The sequence below is a fragment of the Stegodyphus dumicola genome, chromosome 1 (assembly GCF_044657685.1).
Source record: "Stegodyphus dumicola isolate Sdum_Otavi_A_Nest chromosome 1, ASM4465768v1".
NCBI classification, from domain to species: Eukaryota; Metazoa; Arthropoda; class Arachnida; order Araneae; family Eresidae; genus Stegodyphus; species Stegodyphus dumicola.
This window is the reverse complement of record NC_140768.1, coordinates 66,756,474-66,774,083: the sequence shown is the minus strand read 5'-3', so window position 1 is coordinate 66,774,083 and position 17,610 is coordinate 66,756,474. Positions and strand designations below refer to the sequence as shown.

The 17,610-nt window shown below is 33.3% G+C and overlaps 1 protein-coding gene and 1 long non-coding RNA gene across 4 annotated transcripts in view; one reads left to right on the top strand and one right to left on the bottom strand.

Annotated features, from left to right (window-relative positions):
• Positions 1–17,610, bottom strand: part of LOC118199378 (uncharacterized) — a 93,244-nt gene that overhangs the window by 15,776 nt on the left and 59,858 nt on the right. For both annotated transcript variants that reach the window (XR_004759930.2, XM_035371228.2), the window contains exon 3: positions 289–408. Coding sequence is in view for 1 of the 2 variants with exons in the window: in XM_035371228.2 (XP_035227119.1) it covers positions 289–408 (120 nt within the window). In the remaining variant the exon portion in view is untranslated. The remainder of the gene's footprint in view (positions 1–288; positions 409–17,610) is intronic.
• LOC146999109 (uncharacterized) overlaps positions 1–17,610 on the top strand; it is a 41,146-nt gene that overhangs the window by 17,600 nt on the left and 5,936 nt on the right. Inside the window, exon 1 of one of the 2 annotated variants that reach the window (XR_015040871.1) lies at positions 9,824–9,921. The exons of the other annotated variant lie outside the window; for it this stretch is intronic. This is a non-coding gene — a long non-coding RNA (uncharacterized LOC146999109). Of the gene's footprint in view, positions 1–9,823; positions 9,922–17,610 lie in introns of those variants that run through there. 2 annotated transcript variants of the gene reach the window in all.

Below are 17,610 nucleotides of genomic sequence, written 5' to 3'. Positions count from 1 at the left end.
TTAATATAAATAAATGTAATATTTAGAGCTAATCATTGAAAATTTAATCTTTTGATTGACGAGAAGACAAATTAGATGATTTGCAAAAAGATCTATTTGGACTTAAAAAGACTGAATTAAATAAATTATCATTATTGCTAAATGTTTAAGAGTTCAAAATGCTTCACATTTTATTTATATAATAATATTTATATAATAAACTGATGACCAGGCATGAATTTCTTAAAACTAGCATACAAAAGTTAAGCTGTAGTACTTATTTCTGAAACAAGTAAAAATATTCCACACCTAAGAAATGCAGCTGCTGGGTTTCTTCTGGTGTCGGTCTGTCTTGAACTACATGCAACTTCTGGGCCAATTCATGTCGACCACCAGTAACTACAACGTATGTGACATAGGGAAAGTCGGCTGAAATCAGAAAAAGTCATAAGAAATTTGGACATTTATTAAACTATACTTTTTTAAAGAATGAATACGGACATTTGCTTGAGATAAATTCTACAAAAGACGTTAATTGCTGTCTATAATTGTACTCGCAAAGTAAAACTCTCTTATACGAAAATAAAATCATTACCATGCTTTTCAAAAGTGCCAATTGAATTGTCTGGTTATTTGCTACAAATGTTTTGTCTTAACTTCTACTTAAAACGTCTGTTGAGGGGTAAACGTTCCCTGTCAATACTATCTTAGATTTCAGGACTGAGTTTCCATTTTAATTTTCAGAATTCTTAATTGTGCATTAGTCTTCATCTAAAACGATGTTTCCCAACGTGGGGCACATGGTCCATAGGGGGCAATTCGCAAATGGACTCGTCCAGAGTTTAAGGGGACAAAGGACATTAAAATTTCCAAATTTTCTTCATGTAGTCGAAACTTTATTTTTTATTCCCAAAAATAAAGAATAATGTAAGAATGTATACGTCAAAAAGCTTTTAAAGTGCGGTGCATTTAAAATATTTTATGGAGAATCTTCGTTGTAGAGATGGACACTATTCCTTTGTAAAAGGATTTGTGATACCGCTTATCACTTAGTGTCGAAGGAGCTGTAAAATGTATCCTGATGTAGCCTTCAATAGGAAAGCTGTTAGAAAGGTTAGCATAGAACCGTACTATTATACGAAAGAAAGATTATATGAAGAAAAGACACGCACATACTTATATATATAACAAGACATACACACACCCACACACATGAAGTTGTACCGTATTGTAGCTTTCCGTAGGAAAGATATTGGAAATATTAGCACCTCAGAATTATACTACTGTATGCAAGGAAGATTTTACGAAGAGAAGACACACACTTATATGTGGTGATATGCTTCTTTTTATAAGTAAGAATGGCAATGCGCTCTCCAACAAGATCACGTGACCACTTCTCAAAGAGACGCGAGACATGAGCAACGATGAAGTTTATAAAAATTCAAAGAACAGTGAATTATGATTATTAGGATGTTATTCCGCATTTATGATGCTATGGACTGACTTTTTCTTCTTATTTCTTTTAATTTTATGTGTCATCTTTATGTTAATTACGTTTGTTATGTTCGCGTGTTTTCGTAATTAAATTACTAAATGTTACTATAGTTTGTCATCAATAAGACTGTTGCTACAGTTCGTAAGTACAACTACATCCTACATGTGGGCTCGACTCTTTGAACTCTCTCTTCATTAAACTAGCTAGACTCAAATTAAAATACTGTAAATAACTATAATACAGTATCGTGGATAACCATAATTCTTTAGTGGATAACATCATGGATAAATTTAGTGGATCGTGGATAACCATAATTACATAAAAGCAAAGAAATTCTAAGGATAGTATCCTTTAGTTTTCCGAAGGAAAAACTCTGAAAAATGAAAAAGGGAGTTTTTCATACAATGATCTTGATGAAGAGATGCTAGAACCCTCTATCTGGGAAATTTACCTGGTGATATCACTACAGAAGAAATCAAAACTTTATCTTCTGATATTTTAGATGTTGCTGTGCCGAAAATGTTTCAAAAAGAAAATATACGACAATATAATAAACGTCGCAAACCTGCCTGTAAATACAACCTCGGACCTAGTGGCAATACAACGCACCCAGTTTGGACCTGGACTGAAACTTCATCCCAGATTGTTCGGTCCTTATGAGATAACGAAAGATCATCCATCTGACGGTTACGAATTATGAAAGATAGAATAGCATGAAGGCGCCAGCATAACGTCAACCGCTTACTGATAAGGTGAATAAACTGAAATTCACCACCAAGAAATTGATTGTTTTTTCACTTTTTCTGCTTGTTTTGTTTTTTCAGATTTCTTTTCTTCTTCAACCAGCCGTGTAATGATACGTTTCTTTTTGAAAGAAAGAACGGCAATGCGGTTACCAACAAGATCACGTGACTACTTCTCAGAGACACGCAAAACATGAGCAACGATGAAGTTTATAAAAACTGAAAGAACACCGAATTATGATTATTATGATGTTATTCCGCTTTTATGATGCTATGGACTGAATTTCTTTTCTTATTTCTTTTGATCATGAGTCATCCTCGTATTAATTACGGCTGTTATTTTCGTAATTAAATTATTAAATGTTACTACAGTTGTCATCAATAAGACTGTTGCTATAGTTTGTAAGTACAACTACATCCTACATAAATTTCTCTCTATATATATGTTATATGAATCTTACATAATTCTGATGATATAAACGGAACTAAAACTCTTAACAGCCAATAATAATTTTACAGCAATATTAACCATCCAATCAGAATGCTTTGAGAACCAAAACTAACTCAATCTGACTTCAGGTTTCATCCTGAACATTACGCACTTGCTTTCCACGCTTTGTCCTGGCTACACTGCTGTCTGTCTGCCTCTTCTTTTTTTGCTACAAAGTTATCGAAAATGTAAGTCTTTTGGAACAGGCACATTTAATATGCCGACTTGTGTGTAACGGAAACATGTTGCCAAAAATAAAACTGTAGATCTTCAAATTCTGCTCGTCATTACTTCTAAGTTTGTTTCTGCTCCCGAATATATTACAACTGAGTCTCCTCCTCCTGCTCTTCAATTACTTCTGACTTTGTTTTTATTACATATATATCTGGAATATATGTATATATATTATATCTATATATCTATATCTATCTATCTCTCTCTCTTTCTCTCTCTCTCTCTCTCTCTCTCTCTCTCTCTCTCTATATATATATATATATATATATATATATCTATCTATCTATCTATCTATCTATATATATATGTAGGGGATTATAAATTGCTTTAACAAATTGAGAGGAGTGATAGTACTCATCCAGATGAGCAATAATTACCATAGAACATGGTTTCGCATTCCACTCTTGAGAGGCAGAAAAGTGGATTATTAGAATTCCAACTTGAACTTACAACAGTATTGGGAGAGCGAATAAACGAGACCAAAAGTTGCATAATTATTTTAGTGAAAAACTCACAGAGAGTGCACAAAACGGATAAAACCGAAAACTTGGCGTTCGAGCTCAGACATTGATGGCAATCACTCAAATGCACATCTTTGGTTCGCATGTTCTCAACCTCGCAGACGATTGCAGCAAGTTAATTATCTAATCAAGGCCTGAATATTATCTACTAACTCCAATTTCCGCTGCATGCCGAGATTAGAATGAAAAGTGCATGCTGTGTTCTGGCTGTCAGAACTTCGTATCCCATAGAAAGAATCTTCACCTAGAATGAGCGTGGCACAGTTAAGTCCAGGACTACAGGATAACAAGATGGCGAAGGGGAAAAAACTGCTACCTGGATAGTATCAAACCTACCTTGAGTTGGAGTTAGTTGATAATATTCAGCCCTTGAATAGATAATTAACTTGTTTCAATCGTTTGCGAGGTTGAGACCTTGCGAACCAAAGATGTGCATCTGAGTGTTTCCTACCAAAGTCTGAGCTCGAATTAACACTCGAAAGCCAAGTTTTCGGTTTTATCCGTGTTAAATAGAAAAAAAATTATATTGGTGTTTTAATACCTTATTCCTTTATAACTTAAACTTAACTGACTGACTGTGGTGCCGGATAAATTAAAAAAAAAAAAAAAATTACATTCCAAATCTAATTCATAATCTTCATATATCATATCGACATTCTTAAAAACATTCGTATAGTGGTAGTACAATTTAAGTTTTAGGTTTGCGTTGTGAGTAACCTATGCCAAGGAAAAATCAATAACCCCAAATTCAATTAAACTCCATGTTTCTTGATCAGTATCCCCTACCACATATTTTTACTATGAAAATATCGCATCTGTTACACAAAATACAGCTTTCAACAATTAAAAGTTAACATTTTTTTTTTCAAATTAAGTAGGTGTAACAAAATTTTATCCTCCAAATAACAAGTTCTAATTAATTAGAAAGTAACGTTTTTCTAGCTCACAAAATTCAGTAGGTGAACCAAATTTTAATCCACCTAAAACTGGCATTCATTTGAAATTATAAATAACTTCTCAATTTTTCTAACTGTAATATTTAATTTATATAAGTAATAACAATTTACAGGTAGATAAATCATTATTAACTGTTCTGCATTCGGGAAAACTAAGAAAGAGAGAGAGAGAAAATATACTTAAAAATTTCACTCACAGATGGAAAACAGTTTTTCCTGATTAGCAGGATTCTTAGTGTCCAATCCAAATGGAAATGAGCCCAGCCCATTTTTCTTTCTGTGACAACCCTTACTGAAGCGTCTAAAAATCATTAGGGATCAAGAGTGGAAATTACAGTCTAATAATTCTTCAAACAGCCAGGAATCGCTTTATCTGTCCATAAGGTGGGAACCAATAGTCCAATTTAGAAGGATCTTTTATCTGTCCATTAGATGGGAACCAATAGTCCAATTCAGAAGGCACTTTATTTCAATTCAATAACAGGTAGCTGAATATACACCAGTTTTTAGCACAATCACGTGCATCATCGAAGCGGCGAGGCAGCATTTATGCTGAATGTTTCGGAAAAAGGCTCTTGGAGATTAATCGGCGATTCAGGTGAAGAGAGAAAATCTGTGCTAAATTTTCTTGGTAGATTTTTCTCTATACATCTCAATCAGCTCTCAGTAAAAATGCTCTTTGCAGCTCGCGCACATTTCTTTAGACATCTCGCAGGAAAATGTTCCTTGCATCTCTCACACGAAACTTAACATCTCACAGAAAAGAATGAATCCACTAGAGCAAAGAAAAACGGTACCCAGTCCCTCTTGCTCAGGAAGTCCGCAGCAGAGCAAAGCGCCCCACGATCTTTCTTTCTCTTTCACATCGTGGCTGCCCAAAATTCACTCAAATCAGACTCCGCTACAACCATCACCGCAGCCCGCTGGTTCAAGTGGTTCGCGGGAGCAAGACCCGAAGGGCCAAGCCCCCACTTTTTTTCTCCTCTTACTCTTCTTGAAAATCAGAATCAAAATAATCTCTAGCCTGGTGCAAGCACCCAGGAAATCTTGGTTTCTCCGCCTCTGTGAGTTCATAGGCTTTCAAAAAAATTATAAAATTAAATCTTACCAATCCCGGAATTTTATGTTATCTAAATTGAGAAAATGACACACCCATGACGAATCAAACACCAGAAAATCTGACAATGCAATCCGAAAAACATCTGTACTCACAACGTGAGAAAAAAAATAGACCCCCAACTAACAAGCGAAACTAAGCTTTACGAGCATCCAATTACCTAACCCCCACTGTCTTGAAGTACGCAAAACTGCAAACTTTACAAAGCGACAGGAAGACAATTTCCGTTTCACACGCCATGAGTTAAAAGTCCCTACTGCCTCCACTGTTAGTAAAAAGGCTATAAACCAATCAACCAGATGTGTTTCCTTGCAACCGTCTTTCGCCTTTGTTACAATTCCTACTCAAGAATAACGAGTTAAATAAAACCTTAAGAGCTCAAGAATACTTCTTTCCAGATTAAAATACACATGAATACAAATAAAAATATTAGAATAATAATAACTTAAAACACATATTAATAATTGAAATTCGCTACATAACATCCGTTTTGTGCACTCTCTGTGAGTTTCTCACTAAACTGACAGCGCAAAGTTTGACCTCATTCATTAGGTCTTCCAGCACTGTCTTAAGTTCAGGTTGGAATTCTAATATTCCCATTTTCTGCTTCTCAGAGTGGAATGCGACCCACTATTCTATGGTAATAATTGCTTATCTAGATGAGGACTATAGCCTCTGTTAATTTGTAAAAGCAACTTAGAATCACCCTGTATGTAGTATATGTATGTATATACATAATTTAAAAATTCACTTAGTTCTAAAACAAGTTATTCTAATACTTGCGCAATAGCTGCAAAGTAAGATAATAAAATTTTATTTACTAAAGAAATATTGACTATATTATCTCCTAATATTAATTTTAGTAGAAGTATCTAAAACGAGTGAACTCAGAGCTAGGAAGTTTAATTCCGAAAATTGTTTTAAAGTAACTTGAATGTAAATTGTTAAAAATGTTTTGCGAGGACTTGAATTAAATCATGAATAACAAAATTTCAAACTTTGAAAAAGAAATTAAATTAAAAGCAAGTAATTATTGCTATTAATCGGAAATTAGTTGACTTTTCAATGGGATCAAACCAACTCCCGTTCAATGAACAATAATTAAAAAATACGAAGGTGTTTCGTCTTTTACTCAAGTAATAATGGTGATTCCAAAAGGGCAAATTAAGTTAGGCCAAATAGTTCCGTGAAGTGAAGGTATTTAGAACCAAAGTAGAGTATCAAAGAACTCATGCTGAATTAAGCATTTTCGATAATATAAACTTTGAGTGAAAAGCAATTTATGTAGTAAAATTGATAAAATACTTGAGTAATTGTCCCCCGACACCCTCGTTTTTATACATGTTAATTCAAAACTATTTGTATAAAAATTAAATATTAGTAATCTTAAGTGGAATAATGAAATAGAACTCAAAGTAATTGAAATAAACATTAGAAAATTAAGAAACATAATGTTATCTTTGCTAAAACAAAGCAAATAATAAAAATTGAAATATTAATATATATATGTATAATTAGAAATGTGCATTCACTTTTTTCCTATAAAATAATAATGTTTTTGGTACAAGGTACCCGCAAGAAATTGAGTATTTGATAAAAATAGCTGTGCAATGAAATTGCAAACACACGGTTTCTTCATCTCGACAAATATGTAAAATAACACATTATTGCTTGCGAAAGAAGCTTTATTTAAAAGAAATATCACAACACTTGCCTATTTAGCGTTTTGTAATAATATTCAAATGTAGACTTCTTGCACTTCTATGAAACATTTTAACTTTAAAATTTTTATAGTATTTAATTACAAGTTATCTGTTTAGGAATTGATAAACTGTAATTGCGTAGAAGTTCAATAAATTATTTTTTAATCGTTTTAATTATGAGCTAATCGTGTTTGACTGAAACGAAACATTTGATTGCGAGTTAGTCAGAATCGATAGCAAGCTATTAAATAGGACTGCGTATTGAACTTGAATTTTATTCTGAAACACTCAAACGAAGAATATTGATTTTAGTCTTAATTACAATGGCAATTAAAGCTTCTTCCGTTTATGCACTTTTTGTTATTTATCCGATGCATAAAATAAAGCTTTGATTCTCCATTTAAACAGTTTTTATTTACTTGCATCCGAGCACTAATTAATTTCTGCATTTAGCGTCTCTGCTGCTTAAGTGATACGTTAAACACCATTCTGATTAACAAAGATCTATAGAGATTTTTAAAAAGCCTTTACAACAAATAGAGTTCAGACTTACCATGAAAAGATCAATAGCATTTAATGAAGTGACATGATTATATGCGATCAAACATAAATTATACTGGAGTTATAAAAGTGTATCTGACCTTTAAAACAGTGAAAAATTATCCATTGGTAATAAATCGCTCCGATTCATTGACTGATCAGATAATATAATTCATTCGAGGTCTTTTAGATTGAATTCATTATTTTAGACAACGTTAAATACTCGACTAAAAATACTTAAAATGAGAATCCTCGAATATTTATAACTGTGTGAATCTACACAGTAAAATTTCAATCATTCACGGCGTTTCTTTACAAAGGGAAATATTTTAAAATTTAGCTGATTTTCATTGATGTATTATAGAGCTATTAAGCATTTTTAATGGAAAGAGAACTTTTTATTTTTCGTAACCCAAACTGGCAATAAAAGTTCATAAAAGACTAGAAAATGCAAGGGAGTAATATGATTTTAGACACATTAGACTAAATGAATTTTTTGGAGAAAAGAAGTTTAAAAAAAGTGTGCAACATAGTTTAAAATTACGCAAGGAAGCTAAATTAGCTGCTATTAAAAAATGGCTCTTCTCCAAACTCTTTGACTGTGGCTTTCTTTAAACTCTTCCCATAACATTCCTTATGTTTTTCGGAATCCAGGGGGGGGGGGACAAGTCTTAGCAACATTTGTTTCTAAATTTGCGGTAGCGGTTTTTTAAGCTTGCATTTAATGGATTTTATAATAGATCGATCTCATGTGAAAAAAGGCAGAAATTTAATCATTAGTTTTCAATATTGAGATTAATGTAAAACCAGAAAATGGCTCAAAATTCTGTCAGCATGTAACAGAATTAGTGGAAAATGTAGAAAGGCCAAAGTTCAATCATCACATTAAGAAGCTCAAAAGAGGATTTCACAAGACTTAATCTGCAAATGCAATGTAGAAATTCCCCTGTTCCATGCAAGCAGTATCGTTGCAATTAATTAACAGTTGTTAATAAATAAAAAAATAATTGTTGAATTTAATTTTTTATGATACGTTGAAAATTACGTGTTTTTGTAAGAAGTTAATGCTCTCATAACATATAAAAATACTTACTGAATAAAGTAACTTAGCATGAAATCATATCATCGTTACTCATTTAACGAATGTTACTTATGTTTCTACTTATAAGTTTTCAATTTCCGGGAAATATTAATAAAAACATTATAAAATGCATTTCTTTGTTATGCTTGAGGATTCCGGATGAGAAAAGGACGTAATAATAATACTTTTTATGCTCTAAAAGAACACTAAAATTTCACCATTGGTCGTACAGACACCACCATACTAACTGTATATTGCCTTCCGGTTTTGACGGAGAGAACATCCTTGGAGACAGACCTACCTTTCTTCTTTTTCCACCAAACTAATCGAGAAGACTTTCTTCCCACGATAGTTTCAAGTTTACCCATGCGGCAAGGACATCCAGGATGCTTGATTCTTGTTTTGCTTGACATGTTCTTCAGATCTTTTGTCATTTGCAAATGTCTGGGCAACGGTTGTACAAAGACTGGCACGATAATACTTATATTGCCCGCCAATATGGCATATAAACGCCAACACAGAACTGAAGTTCTTAGGATTGTAATACCTCAAAACGCCATCCAAAGTCTGTTTAAAGCCATATTCAGTCGTATAATAAGTGCTATTGTTGACACATTGTTATTCGGACTACTGATTTCTGCACGTTCTGTACCTTAAAATTACTTGTCATTTTAATCAACTCATGTTTCTCTTATAGTATATTTGTGAAATGAATATGATTCTGCAAATTACTTATTTTCATGCTGTAACAATTGTGAGAGTTATAATATGGAGTAAGCGAATGAACTGTAACAGCTTTAAATAGTATTAAAATTTTGTAGTTTAAATAATTTAAATAGATGAACATTAAGGTATTTGTGAATGGCAATATTTGAAACCAGACTCGAGTGCCTCGTGCGACTCTCGCACGAAGAATGTAATTTATTTTTAAATGATAGAATATGTTTTCTCTTCTTGTTTGTATGTCGCCATTTTTTTAGTGTTAAATAAAAGTTATTGCTGTGTTCCATCATTGGAGTTGCTTCATTTCGCCAAAGAAGCATCACAGAACATACATATGAAGTAAGTGAGAAAAAGTTAACCTTTTTAATTGATTTAATCTGAAAAACAGACTAGCATATTTTGTGTTAGGAAGAAACGACATCCGGATTACGGGAATTACGAACATTGAGTGTAATTAATATAAAGAAGGGAGTCTTTTAAATGCTTTATTTTGAAGGTACATATGGAACATGGTTTAAAACAAATGTCGTAGAAAATCTCTGCTTACAAATTTGATCTATGCGTAGGAAAATATACTTTCATATTACATTAAAATGGTACTGAGGCCTACTTTTGTTACATTTAATACATTCATTTATTAAGGGCAGTTCAATTACATCAGATACGAAGATGAAAATTTTACTACCCTGCACATTAGTAACTAAATAATCTGAACTCTAGTTATCCAGATCTTTTATTTGTTTTCCTAGAACAATTAAAATCAAACTTTTTCTTAATTTATCTTTAATATGTTTTTTTGTTTGATTTAAATAGTTGGAAATGGAAAGCAATATAATGCTCTGGTATATTTTCAAGAACTATTAGATTAATTTAGATGAATGTATATGGCATGTAATATGTGATAATTAGAATATATATGAATATATAGGACATACAAAATGAGATTTAAATGAGTATGCATGATATATGATTTAGAAGAACATGTATAGCAGTTGATACGTGGAATGTGTATGAATGATATATATGCAGACAGTAAACGTAAATGGAAAAGCATTACGTGTCATATACAAACATAATATTTTTTTATTCGTTCAATCAAGCTTAACAAACGTTGCTTATAGTGGTATGCAAAGGTGGTCATGGTGTATCAATTCCTACTTCTTCAAGCAAGAAACTTTTATCTTAAGGTACGGTGAGGAGTAATTTCATTGTTTAATTTTTCTGCGAATATATAAAGGAAATAAAAATATCTTTATTCTTTAACTCCATTAAAAATTATTAAAATAAAACATCAGAAACGAAAAATTAAAATTTCGCCATTTGCATGGTAATTAAAATCTATTTCTTTCTTCGGGGTTAACCCATAATCTAGTTATCTAGATTCACAAATTAAAATTTCGGAATTTGCATGGTAATTGGAAATCTATTTATTTACCTAGGCGGTGGAAATCCATAATCTAGTTATGTAGATCTTTCAAATATCCGATGGAAATAATTTTTATAGTTATCATATTTATTAAAAATTTAATTAAACTTAAAAATGCTTTTACTTGAGTTATATTGTATGATTAATGTGATATATTTTTATTTGCTCTTCTCACGGTTTTAAAAATAATCTTAAAATCATTTGTATATCAAATTTATTATATGTACTTAGTTTCATTTCTTGCGTGTTATTTAAGCTAAAATTTGTTTAAATAATACTGCGAACTTCTTGTAACTCCTATAGACAAAATGTTTCAGGAAACAAAGGTAATAAGGAAATGCAGAATAAGATTTAAATACATCGTAAAATGTTACAAATAAAGTAATTTACGGATAAAGTATTCTATTCTGCAAATACAAGATCAAGTGAAAAATTTCAAAAATCTAGTTTTGAAAGAACGTTGTTATAGCATTGCTATCGAAGTAATTCTCCCCCAACTTCACGTTTTAAATATGAAATCAAATGAAAATTATTATTAATTCCTTTTTGATTTATTATAAGCTTAATTGAAACGGGTAAATTCTGTTATTAACAAAAATGAAATTAATATTTGCAGTAGTATATTATGATATCTAGAAATAAGAACAACGTTGTTCTGTTATGGTATATTTTCTGGTATGGAAAAATACAACAAATGTCATCAGCGTGAAAGTTAAAATCATATCTGGGTTCTCAAGCAAAATAATTTCAGTGAGTTTTTCACACAGAAAACAATTGCTGCCTTAACTACCGTGACTTCATATAGTCAAATTCTTTTCTTTTAAAACGTGAAAATTTTTAGTTTAATGAGGTTTAATGTTTTAAATTGTATCAATTCCCATTTGAGCACAATAAAGTGAAACGTATAAAAGAATCCTTGTGTCTTAAAAATATCTAGTAATAAGAGTTATCAACATTTATAATATTAATGTAACTAATAAAAAAGGCATTTTAAGTCCTTATATTATGAATGTATACTATGAATGTATACAAAATTATGCCGTAACATACCGATTATAATTGTCTAAATGTTTTGTTCCACAAATATTAATTGTTATGAGTTACATGATTAAAGATACTGCGCTAGTGTGTAAACTTTGCAATCAGGAGGATAAGATTGCCAGGTTTTAGTTTTGTTACTTATGTTAAAATGATAGCAAACTCTTCATATTCTTCCCTCTACCTATAACTAAATTTCAGCAACTAAAAGCAAGCATGAGTTTTGAGTCAAATGCAAGCATTTGAAAGATAATATCAAGGTATAATATTGCCTCCTTAGCCCCGAATATTCGCAAATAGATTATCATATTTATCATAAAGTATTTGGCAACAGATCTCGAAGAAAAGTCCATACGACAGACTTTACATCCATTCGTCCCATTCATCTTTGTGTTTCCTAACAAAGACCAGGCGTCAAAAACCTGCGAGTCGGGACTCCTCATTTGTAACTCTGCCAGCATCATCCGCTTCAGAACTGTGGAACTTGACTTTTGTCGTAAAGAAAGAGAATTATAGTTTTTATTTTTTATTTTCAGTTGTGAGTTTTTGTTGCTTTTCTTTAACAGCTGGAGGTAATATTTCTGTCTTTGACAGTTTATATAATCACGTGATGGGTAATGGAGCATAATATTACTTAGGTTAATTCATAAAGAGAACTGTAGATTACCTTGTTTACAACAAAATCAAGATGTCGCTCGCCGCGATACTAATAAACAGTCATATGTTTGTAAACGTTCCTTAGTTAATTTTCTACAGTTAGTTCTTTCCTTATTTAGCTTCTGTTTTACTAATTTTTTCATGAGCTTAATGTTGCAACAACTTGAAACATCTTGAGATATTTTACTTAACACTAGAAAAGCAGCTACACTCTAGATTGACCTCTCTATTTAGATGATGTTATCATTCATCGTCTTTGCTTTATTGCATTCGTTATCTATACGACCTGGAAAATATCCATTTGTGAAAGATGCTGCCAATCCATAATTTCAATTATTTTCCGATTTATAACAGCACATTACTTATCAAAATTATCAGTTTAAAATAGTACAGCTATTTATAAATAATATAATTAGAATTTATATAATTAGTGTACCTAAATTTTCTAAGCTGTATATTACGCTATTTCGCTAAAATATTCACAGTTTTCTTTTAACCTCATAAAAGAAATGTTATAGCTTTCAGTTTCGATAAATTTGGGTTCGACATAGACGTTTCTAGTAATAGAAGACGAATAAGTTCTTTCAGTTATCTTTAATGTTATAAAAGTGCGTTGCTTTTCAGAGTTAATTTAATAATTTAAAAGTATTTTATCTAGACTTTTCAACAACATTTTTCAACAACCGTTATTTTATACCATGAGTATAAAGAATAAATAAATTTCTAATATATCTTATTTTACTCCCCGTGCATCCCACCCTCTTCATTAAAAATGAAATATAATGATTACGATGAAAATTTGTAGAAAATAGAGTTTTTAAAACCTCTTTATAGTTATACCTACATATATATTTCAAAGAGTAATGCCTTTTCTTCAAAACGTCGCCTTTTTAACACTATTGTTACGTTTTTCCTTCTTCTTCTGACACCAGTTGTTACGTTTACGTAGTTACGGGGTTCGTGCGGATTTGGAGTGAATAACGACGACACTTGATGAAGTATCGAAACACACTTTATTGGCCAGTATTGTCAGGACAGCTCCAAAACACGTTTTACAGTCGTCGATGAACTACTGTAAACACGCTGACACGATCAGCGACACAGCCTTCAGGTTATCAGGCTATCACGGTGGAGACAGCTTCCTGCAAAGCAGCCGACTCTGCTTTCCGGAGTACAGCTCCCGACTCTGCTTGGTCGTTCTCGGAACTCCACGTACGCTCGAGACTCTCCACGCTACAACTCGCGATGCACTCGACGACACACGAGCACAGCTCCTGACTCTTCGGTTCAGCCTTTCCCGGAGCTCAACACGCTCTCTCGACGATGCGCTAACCGCGATACACTAAGGCTGCTATCACACATCGGCTTGTTTCGAAAGAACAACTGTTTGGAACAATTTTCTGCTTTGTCACAACAGCCAATCACCACAGATCGCTTTGGGGTTAACACAGGGAAAACTGGTTCTCCATTACAAACAAGCTAACAGCATTCGACGATGATAGCTGATTGGTTGAAAACGAACAACTTGCAACTTTTTTCGAAAGGAAGGAAAAAGTCGCACGTCTTTCTTTCAATAATAAAGCAGGTAGAAAAATTGTCCGAAACAGTTGTTCGAGTGAAACAGACGCCGTGTGATATGGGCCTAACAGACTCCTTCAGTGGACTCGACGACCCACTCGGCACTCGCTGCCCGGCTGTCAACTCGATCGACTCCGCAGGGATTGACTCGCTAGACGAGGCTCACACACTCTCGATGAGAGACACACTCTCTCTCGATGAAAGACACACACACTAACTGACTGCGGACCAGCAGAGTTTATATAACTTTCGGCTTGTGTTCGGGAACATTCTGGAGTTACCGGTAAGAATTGGTTCCAGAAGGTTCTCCAACCGTCCATGGTACATCGCCAATTTTGTCGCCAAATGGGCGATTTCTCGCCAAATGAGACAACCCTAAAACTGCTTTGCGGGGAAGCTATCTTACCGCGCCTGTACATTTCGTAACACTATTTTACGTTCCGAAAAGAAAGACAGAATCAAACTATGGACTTAGTTTTTAAAGGTGAAAGTCTTTCTGAGCTGAATTTTAATTCTATTCAAGAGTTGTTTAAGTAGCGAGGTGAAAAACTTGTATGAGTTTTATGCTTTAAATTTTTTACATTTTTATTCAAAAAAAAAAAATGGTAAAGTTTGTTTAGAAGTCATACTAGAGATATATCCGAAATTGTAGATTTTCTTCCATATATTAATGCTAATTATAAATAATTGTCTTAGTTACTTTTACTTATTTCCTTAACTTTGAGATTTCGGATTCTATGACGGAGAAAACTCGACTAGAAATCATAAATATGTAACTTTTAAGTTTGTGACTTATAATTACTGTAGACATGCTTCGCAAATTTTATTGTAGAAACGAGGTGTATGGTTTTTAAAGTTAGACCAAAACTTAAAAACTCGTAGATTTTGAATAAACTCGATCGATTTCGATGACAATAAGGAAGGAAAGTTTTTGACAAGTTTTAAATTTTACACAAGCGTGTTTCTCTTTCAGTTGAAAGAAGTATGAAATTTGCCTTTTATTTTAGAAAAAGTATTGGTACTTACATATAATTGCAACCACATTAGTAGTAGTCGCCAGATTTTCAGAATGTACCAAACTCTGGCAATCCTGCACATAACCATTCTTCAAGCAATCATGCTCAAAACAATCTTTCAGATAAGCAACGTCCGCCATTCTTGTATACTTTTCATTGCATTCCTGACTCCAACGGTTTTATTGAAAAACCGCGATAGTTTTCGCCTTAAAATCTGCTTTAAAGTAGCCCACCCGCGGCCGAGCGGCAAAGTCATGAATACTGGTAGTTCAGTCGTTCGGTCCGGGGTTTGAAACCCGCGAATGGGCTGGCTGCATGGGCGCTTTCATGGTTTTCCCCATGTGTAATGTGTATACGAGACAGTTGCCTTGGAAAGCCCTCCACAAAAGCATCCCTCCCCTTTACAGATAGCTCCCGAGGCTTTGCCCTAATCACATAAACTAAACCGCACTATTTATTTATACACGTATAGGTTGAAGCAAAGCCAGCACAAGTGCATTTCCATGGCACCTTTTTAACTATTATGCTTCTGTCCCACTTTTGAGAGAGAAAATCCCAGGGGCACTTTAACGGTCTCTTTCTCCTCACGTACTACTAATCTCTTGACAAGATTTTCTATCCTTTTCGGTGCCTAATTGCCGCACAGACACTATATGCTGACAAACAGCCATGCCATCTGTTGGATTTAAACCCACTATATCATTATGGCAGTCAGCATGCCTAGCCACTGTTTCAGCTGAGCAGCATATTTGATCATATACATACAGGTTGAAGCAGAGCAACGCCTGAGCATTTCTGTAGGTATATGTCATGTATCGCTGAAGCCAAAATAAAACTGGCGCAGAAAATTATTTTTGGAATTTTATTAAAACTTACTCTAAACAAAAGATCAATTCAATCTAGTTTCATTTTGGGCACTTTGTATTTATATATAAGAATATTTTGATCTGTGGGAATGTCTTGCCTTTAAAAAAGTAAATTGAAATAAAAAATGTGAGATTGTATTTGTTAAATAACTAATCTTTCCCTGTTTGCTATGAAATTATTATTATTTATTATGTTACAGTAAATAAAACTTTGCCAGTAAGAAAATGCTTTATGATCATTAACATACAATATCATAATTTATGTTTCATGAATACAAACCAGAGCTGTTTTTGCAAGAGTCGAATAATTATATAACCTACAATCTTCTCTGCATGGGAACATGATTTTTAAACAGTTCTGTGGAAAAGTTTGTGGGAAAATTTATCAATGATAATCATAAGGATTATATGTGAAGTTCTTCTGTTTGACAACAATATGCTTTTTGATTCATTATACTAGAAAGATATTTTGTAAATTGAAAAATTGTTTTAATTTTAAAACATACTTTTCTTTAAATTATGTGTACAACATTCATAAAATTGAGAAAACAAGTATTATGTAATGTTAAATATATTCTTCAAAGTACATGCTGATAATAATATTTATGAAGTGAATGCGATGAAAATATATATGAACTTATTTAAGATACGCACAAAGTTTTGAAAATAATAAACTGAGGACAGTTATTAATTAATGAAATAAATGCAACTGCTTTGAGGCCTACTAGAGGCCGATTGCTGAACACTGGTAGTTCAGTTCGAGGCTTGAAATCTGCGAAAGGGCTGGCTGCATGGGCGTTTTCGTGGTTTTCACCATGTGTAACGTGTATACGAGACAGTGTCTCTTAAAACTATAAGGTATATCTCCCACCTTCTTAGCGTGCCTTCGTGCTGTAGTGGTCTGCACGCTGGGAGCGTATCCAGAGGTCCAAGTTTCGATTCACGGCGAGAGCGTTGCTCATTTTTCAATCTCTCTTGTCTGCTTTCAAAAATATCTAACGTCTCTACAGTGGCGCTCGAACTAAAAGGGTGGTGGATGATGATTCTCCACACCCAGGATTTGGCGATTGGGTACCCTAAGCTCCAGTCACCCTTTAAAAGGGGGAGTATATAAGGTATTTCTTCCACCTTCTTAGCGTGCCTTCGCGGTGTAGTGGTCTGCACGCTGGGCGCGTATCTAGAGGTCCGTGGTTCGATTCCCGAGGAGGGCTTTGCTCATTTTTCAATCTCTATTGCCTACTTCCAAAAATACCTAATGTCTCTATAGAACATCCTCCATGAAGGCTTCCCTCCTCTTAAGCAGATAGCCCCGAGTTTTTGCCGTAATCACATAAAACAAACCAAACCAAATTTAAAGTATGTTTGTTGTGGAATTTCTCAACAATTGAAAAGAATGGCAAAATTTTTTGCAGGAATACAGAATATGTAGAAAATCGCTAAACAGAAC